We start from the raw sequence: 7,730 nt of genomic DNA on the forward strand, positions 1-7,730 counted from the left end.
ATGGCCTGTACAACACAGTCTGCCTTAGACTATGTCAAGCAGGCAAGAGTCCACCTGGTGGGAGAATTAAAGAGTCTCTCAGTGATTGTGGAGAACTTGTATCAGCGAGAAGTTCTCACTGATGAAGAGGTCAGCAAGATACAGGCAGAGACTGATGACTATGATAAAACCAGACATATACTGACCTTAGTCATAAAAAAAGGCGAAGCAGCTTGTTACGAGTTCCTCAGGATCATTGACATGACGAGGAGGAGGACCTTAGGGAGGCCGCCCCTCCCCCCTGAGAAAAAGGGTGGAGCTTTTAGTGAGACCAAGACGTTTGACCTGCACCACTGGATCAGCTGCTATCCTTTCAAAGAAGACACACACATGGATATGAACTATTTACAAGGTATTTTGATTCTGAGTTCTGATTGATAATGTGTCACTCAAATATTCATCCACTGTTTAGTAAGAGTGTGTATGGACTCAGCAGACATTTATTTACTCACTGCTGGTTTTGTTTTAGGTCCCATGCCGTGCCACAGATATCAGGCAAAGCTGAAGAAAAAAGCAGAAAGAATATCAAATGAGTTTTGGATGGCAAACAAAAATCTGTTTGAAGGAAGCAACAAGCCTGATCTGTCATACACATCACTTGTATTAGACACACAAGGAAACGTCTCTCCGTCTAAAATAAAGAAATTGAAGAGCAAGAAAAGCAAGATGAGTCGCCCTAAAAAGCTAAGGACATACATCCCTGAGGACAAACCAGAAATTTCCCCCAGTGACCTGCTGAAAACAGATAAGAGCACAGTGTTGGTTGGTAAGCCTGGAATTGGAAAGACGGCACTCACTCAGGAAATGTTGAAACTCTGGGCAGAACGAGACAGTGAAGAGCTAGATTACATGTTTTACTTTGGCATGAGAGAAACATCCCAATTCACCGAGAACATGAGCTTGGAGGATCTTCTTTTTAATGTGTTCAGTGAACCTGTCACAGGCAAAGAAGAGGTCTTAGATTATATAAGGAATAACTCTGAGAATGTTACCGTCATTTTTGATGGAATCACAGACCTGTCTTCATCAGTGGTGCGGAGACTTGTAGAGAAAGACCTACTACCTGATGCAAAAATCATCATAACGTGCAGACCAGATGACGAGGAGCTCTTCTTCTCTGGGGACTTTCTGAGAGTGGAAGTGAAAGGCTTTAGTGAGCAGTCCATAAAAACATACTTATCTGCAACACTCGGCGAAGAACAGAAGAAGGTTTTGAGCAACTTGGAGTTGTTAACTCTTTGCCACGTCCCAATGTATGCACTGATGGTGGCCTGTCTCTTATACACATCTAGCTGCACCTTCCAGTTGAGGGTAAAAGACAGCTGTTCGAAAGAGCTGTAAAAGTCATGCAGAAGATTACTATTAAGGTTAATGTCTGCCTGTACTGGGACAGAGTGACTTCTGTCTCTCCAAGTCTGTGTGAGTCCCTCTTAGAGGCTTTGCCCTACATCAGCTCACTCAGGTATGTAGCTTTTGTTTTTGTGTAATGCTGACATATTTTAAAACTTTTTGATTTTTGTATTTCTGGCTCACTGCTCATTACCTTCTCCACTGACTATATTCACAGTCATATAAAATATGAAACATGAACACACAGTTCATCCTTGAGTCCAAGTGAACATTTGTACCAAATTCAAATAAATTCCCTCAAGGTGTTGTGGAGATATTGCGTTTACAAGGCCAAAACAGTGCTTTGTGAGGTCACCATGACTTTTGAGCTTCGACCATCGAAATCTAATCAGTTCATTTCTACTGAGAAATCGAGTCCATAAGAATGGGACGGACAGACAACCTGAAAACAAAATGCCTCTGCTCTGACCTGTCGCCCGCACAGAGGAACAAAAACAGTTTTTAAATGGGATACCTGAACCATGTCGTTATTTTGTAAGCCACAGCTTGCCCTATGAGGGCAACTTCCTTACACTCAAATCCTCACCTCAGTTGTCTTGATTTATTTTCTGGAAAACCATCTTGTATTTCAGCCAGATAGCTTCCAGTACCAGTGCTAATAATGTTTGAATCATACTGTGGCTAAAGAGTGTTTAATGATAGTTCAAGTTTTGGATGTGATACATCTGCCATAGAAAACCTTTCAGGTTCGCTGAGAAGCTGCCAACACCAGATCCACACACAATGATTTCACAGAACGTGATGCCTAGAAGAAACCTGTACATGTCATCTCCCGTTCCTTCCTACCCTCACTCGTGAACAGGATCCCGAGATACTTAAACTCCTCCACCTGAGGCAGGGCCTTCCCCCCGACCTGGAGCAGGCAATCCACCCGTTTCCGGCTGAGAACCATGGCCTCAGACTTAGAGGTGCTGATCTTCATCCCAGCCGCTTCTTACTCGGCTGCGAACCGCCCAAGCGAGAGCTGAAGGTCAGTGCTCGATGAAGCTAAGAGGACCACATCATCCACAAAAAGCAGAGAGGAGATCCTCCCGCCACCGAACCCAAACCCCTGCACCACCCGCCTGCGCCTAGAAATTCTGTCCATAAAAGTTATGAACAAATGAGCAAACTCCCATGCCCCCTCCAGCACCCTAGCGAGGGTAAAGAGCTGGTCCACAGTTCCACGCCCAGGACGAAAACCACATTGCTCCTACTAGATCTGAGGTTCGACTACCGACCGAACCCTCTTTTCCAGTACCCTGGCATAGACCTTACCAGGGAGGCTGAGAAGTGTAATTCCCCGGTAGTTGGAACACACCCTCTGGTCACCCTTCTTAAAGATGGGGACCACCACCCTGGTTTGCCACTTCAGAGGCACTGCCCCTGATGTCCACGCAATGTTGCTGAGGCGTGTCAACCAAGACAGTCCTACAATATCCAGAGCCTTGAGATACCCAGGGCGGATCTCATCAACCCCTGGGGCTCTGCCACTGCGCAGTTGTTTCACTACCTCGGTGACGTCTGCCCCGGAGATTAGACCATCCATCCCCAGGTATCTTGACTCTGTTTCCTCCACGGAATACGTGTTGGTGGGATTGAGGAGCTCCTCAAAGTATTCCTTCCACCGTCCGACTATATCCTCAGTTGACGTCAGCAGCTCGCTGCCCCCACTGTAAACAGTGTGAGCGAGTTGCCGCCTTCCCCCCCTGAAGCGCCGGACGGTTTGCCAGAACCTTTTTGGAGCCAATTGATAGTCTTCCTCCATAGTCTCACCGAACTCCTCCCACGCCCGAGTTTTTGCCTCAGTAACTGTTGCGGCTGTGCTCCACTTGGCCCGCCGGTACCAGTCAGCTGATTCCGGAAACCCACAGGCCAACCACGCCCTGTAGGCTTCCTTCTTCAGCCTAACGGCTTCCCCCACCTCTGGTGTCCACCGGCAGGTACGGGGGTTACCACCACGACTGGCCCCATCTACTTTGCGGCTGCAGCTCGCAACAGCCGCCTCAACAACAGCAGAGCAGAACAAGACCCATTCGGACTCAATGTCCCCCACTGCCATCGGGACACGATCGAAACTCTGCCGGAGGTGTGCGTTGAAAATCATCTTGATGGGTTCTTTCGCCAGGCTTTCCCAGCAGATCCTTACAACTCGTTTGGGCCTGCCAGGTCTGTGCGGTGTCTTCCACTGCCATCTGATCCAACTCACCACCAGGTGGTGGTCGGTTGACAACTCTGCTCCTCTCTTCACCCGAGTGTCCAAAACATGCGGCCGCAGGTCTGATGATACGACTACAAAGTCGATCATAGAGCGGCTTAGGGTATCCTGGTGCCATGTGGACGTCCATAGGTGCTATGGACGTCCTTATGCTTGAACATGGTGTTAGTTATGGCCAAGCTGTGACTAGCACAGATGTCCAATAACTGAACGCCGCTTGGGTTCAGATCAGGCAGGCCGTTCCTCCCCACCACACCCCTCCAGGTCACACTGTCATTGCCCACATGAGCGTTGAAGTCTCCCAATAGGACACTGGAGTCCCCTTTCGGGGCACTTTCCAGCACCCGTCCCAAGGACTCCAAAAAGGGCGGGTAATCTGAACTGCTGTTAGGTGCATAGGCACCGACAACAGTCAGAACCTGATCCCCGACCCGAAGGCGCAAGGACGCAACCCTTTCGTCCACTGGGGTGAACCCCAACACACAGGCAGCGAGCCTGGGGGCCACCAAAAAGCCCATCCCGGCCCTCCGCCTCTCACCTGGAGCAACTCCAGCAAAGAGGAGAGACCAGCCCCTCTCAAGGACTTGGGTTCCGGAGCCGGAGCCTATGTGTTGAGGTGAGTCCGACTATATATAGGCGGTATTGCTCAACCTCTTCCACAAGCTCCCGATCCTTCCCCACCAGAGAGGTGACGCTCCATGTTCCGAAAACCAGTTTCTGTAACCGAGGATCGGACCTTCAAGGCCCCCGCCTTGGTCTGCTGCCCAATCCACATTGCACCGGACCCCGATGACTCTTCCTGCAGGTGGTGGGCCCACTGGGAGACAAACCCATGTAGCCGGTTTGGGCTGGGCCCGGCCGGGCCCCATGGGCCAAGGCCCGGCCACCAGGCACTCGCCCACGGGCCCCAACCCCAGGCCTGGCTCCAGGGCGGGGCCCCGGTAACCCTCCGGGCCGGGTACTTGGGTTCTTGTTCGTTCTATTCATTGGGATCTTCTGAACCGTTCTTCGTCTGGCCCTTCACCTGGGACCAATCTGCCTTGGGAGACCCTACCAGGGGCAAAATGCCCCCGACAACATAGCTCCTAGGGTCATTTGGGCTCTCAAACTCCTCCACCACGGTAAGGTGACGGTTCAAGGGTTGAAAAATTGAATCCATTAAAAAACAGAGCCCACCCCAATCTCTCAGCTGTCCGTATATATTCCATATCCTTGTGATCTGTCCTTACGAGGTAACTCTGCCCCTTCCAACCAGTGTCTCCACTCCTCTAGCGCCAACTTGACTTCCAGTACCTCTTCATAGTTCTGTTCAGCTTGAGACAGTTTCAGGGACAAAAGTACAAGGATTGAGACTGTTATCCTTGGGGGAGCACTATGACAGCATTGCCCCCACCTCAACATCAGAGGCATCCACCTCCACCACACACTGGAGGTGTGGGTCAGGTAGAGTGAGAAGCAGAGCAGTGCAAAGCTGTCCTTAAGCTTTGGGAATGTTTGGTCTGCTTGAGGGGACCACTGGAACTAGACATTGGTGGAGGTTTGAGCATGTAATGGGGTTGCCACAGTGCTGGAAAGTCGTTTGGCTACAGCACTGACTCTAGCTGGGTCCATGTAAATACTGTCCTGGGAGAGGGACAGAGTAAACGTGGAATTCAGACTGCTCCACCTTGACAATGAGCTGATGATCCAGAAGATGCTGGAGAACCTGCCGCACATTCTGAGTGTGAGTCAGCTCGACCGGTTAGAAGATGAGGATGTCATCTAGGTAGATGAACACAAACTTGTTCAACGTTTCCCTTAGTACATCATTCACTAGTGTCTGAAAAACGGCTGGAGCATTGGTTAGACCAAAGGGCATTATGAGATGCAATACCCACCAGGAATGTTAAAGAAGGTATTCATGTCAGTATTGAAATGCTAAGGAAAAGAGAGAGAGGGTACTCGTTTTTGATGGTGACGTCATTGAGTCTTCAGTAATCAATACAGGGGCGAAGAGATTCATTCTTTTGTATGCAGAAAAGAATCCAGCTCCAGCCCAGAACAGGGAAGGATGAATTATGCCAACTTTGACTGATGTCTAGATATATATTTGTCCATGGCGCCCTTTGTCCATGGCGGGAGTCGAACCAGGAAGTGGGTCAATGGCGCAGTCATACTCCCAGTGAGGGGGAAGAGAGGTAGCTTGGGACTTGCTGAAGACTCCCCCCCCCCCAACCCATTACCTCTCCAGTAGCCTAGTTGATGCAAGGGGTGTGCCAGGAGAGCCAAGGAAGACCCAGAATGAGCAGATGGAGAGGTGAGTTGTGCAGTTGGAAGGATAGCTCCTCTGAGTGTCCTTGAGCCATGATGATCTTATCAGGTTAAGTGCAGTGAATGACCTTGTAAAGAAGTCTTCCATCCAGAGCACTAGCCTCAAGAGGTTTAGTCAAGGGAAGAACTGAAATCATCAATCTTTTTGCTCACTTCATGAAGGTCTTGTCAGCTCAGGAGTCCACTAAAACCTGAAGAGAGAAGAGATAGGCTCCTCCCAGATGCATGGATTCCTTTCAGGGGTGTGGGGGTGCTATGGGTGACACGGCAGATCGTGGAGAGGGATGATGGGGAAAGGGTCTCTGTTGAAACATGGCTCCCCTCTGGCATGACAAGGAAGTTGCATACTTGATCGGTCCCTCTCTCTCTCCGCTTCAGCCGATTGGTGATCTAGATGGACAGGGAGATGAAGGAGTCCAGGTCAGCAGGGCGCTCCAAAGCAACAAGCAGGTCTTTTATTCCCTCAGATAACCCAAGGTGAAAGGCATCCAGCAGTGACGGGGTGTTCCAACCACTGTCCACCACCAGAGTGCGGAACTCAATGACGTAATCGGTGACAGACAAAGCCCCCTGATGGAGGTTAATGAAGGCCCGTGCAGCCTTTGGACCAGGGGAAGAGTGATCAAAAATCTTGCAGATTAGTTGGTGAACAGGTCCAGGGATTGACAGATGGGAGAATTGTATGTACACTCTGCTGTGGCCCAAGCCTCTGCTCGACCAAAAAGGTGAGTGATGATGCAGTCTACCTTCGCTTGGTCAGTGGGAAAAAACGCTGCCTGCATCTCAAAATGAAGGCCACACTGCACCAGGAAGGCTCGACAGTTATCTGCATCACCTGATGAGGTGGTGAAGGAGCAGCCGCCGGAGGTTGAGCCAGAGAGCTAAACGAGTTGAGGCGCCCCAACAGCTGTTGCATCTGTTCATCGTGGCGACTCACTTGGCTGGAGATGGAGCACTGGAAACCCTCATGGTGTGCTGAGCTCTCGCACATTGTGGCGCACAGAGTAAAGCTGCTCCTCATACTGCTTGAGCAGGCTGGGCAGCTTCAAGGTGTGAATTTGTGTGACTGTTTGTATGCAATCAGTGCGTTCCTGTAAAAGAGAGCTTGCCTCTCAGCGAAACTAACCTGAATACATAAAGGTTAAAGTGGGCCTCATTGTGAAGGATAATTCTGAACATTCATCTCTTCCTTGATGGTTTCCCGCTTTTTCTGTTGTTCTGCCTCAGAAATAGTGTCCAAGATGTGTATAGATAAGCATCACAACTGCCTGTGACAATATATTTGTTTACAGCCGTACATTATGTGCTTACATTTTAAGATGAAGCAGTTTTACTGTACATGCAATACAAATGTGTTGTTTAAAGATGTGTTTGTTTATCATCATGCAGCTTCAGGACAACCTACAGAGGTCTGGGATTACAGGACCAGGACCAATGCCATGGGAAACTGCAGAAGGAAGAAAAGGGGCTGTTGCTGGACCTTTGCCTGAAAGCAGCACTACACAAAGGAGAAATCTTTCAAAGTGTAGTGAACATGCTCTTCTCATTGTTTTCTGTTAACACTGACTTAAATAACATTCATCTTGATTTTTACCAACATGTCAAGAGTAAGGGTTGTTCAAGTGTCAATCAACAGCTGAGGTCGCTTTTCCAGTCAGCTCCTCCAGTCTGGATCATAGACCTCTCAGAGAGAAAGAGCTCCATCCTCCTGGAAGTGCTGAAACTCCAATCAAAGAAGAAACAAGTGGAGCTGAGAGGCTGGTCACATGAAGAG

General features: G+C 49.4%; 1 protein-coding gene across 1 annotated transcript; it reads left to right on the forward strand.

Annotated features, from left to right (window-relative positions):
• Positions 1 to 1,311, forward strand: LOC147819772 (nucleotide-binding oligomerization domain-containing protein 1-like; the record flags this gene model as incomplete). Its single annotated transcript, XM_087171667.1, has 2 exons — positions 1 to 391; positions 509 to 1,311. Coding segments are annotated over exons 1-2 (1,194 nt in total), but the record flags the coding sequence as incomplete, so codon positions are not given.
• Positions 1,312 to 7,730: the final 6,419 nt, after the last annotated feature.

This window comes from Seriola lalandi, unplaced genomic scaffold (genome assembly GCF_002814215.2).
Source record: "Seriola lalandi dorsalis isolate HSWRI2012SDOR001 ecotype SW California unplaced genomic scaffold, Sedor1 jcf7180002049726, whole genome shotgun sequence".
NCBI classification, from domain to species: Eukaryota; Metazoa; Chordata; class Actinopteri; order Carangiformes; family Carangidae; genus Seriola; species Seriola lalandi.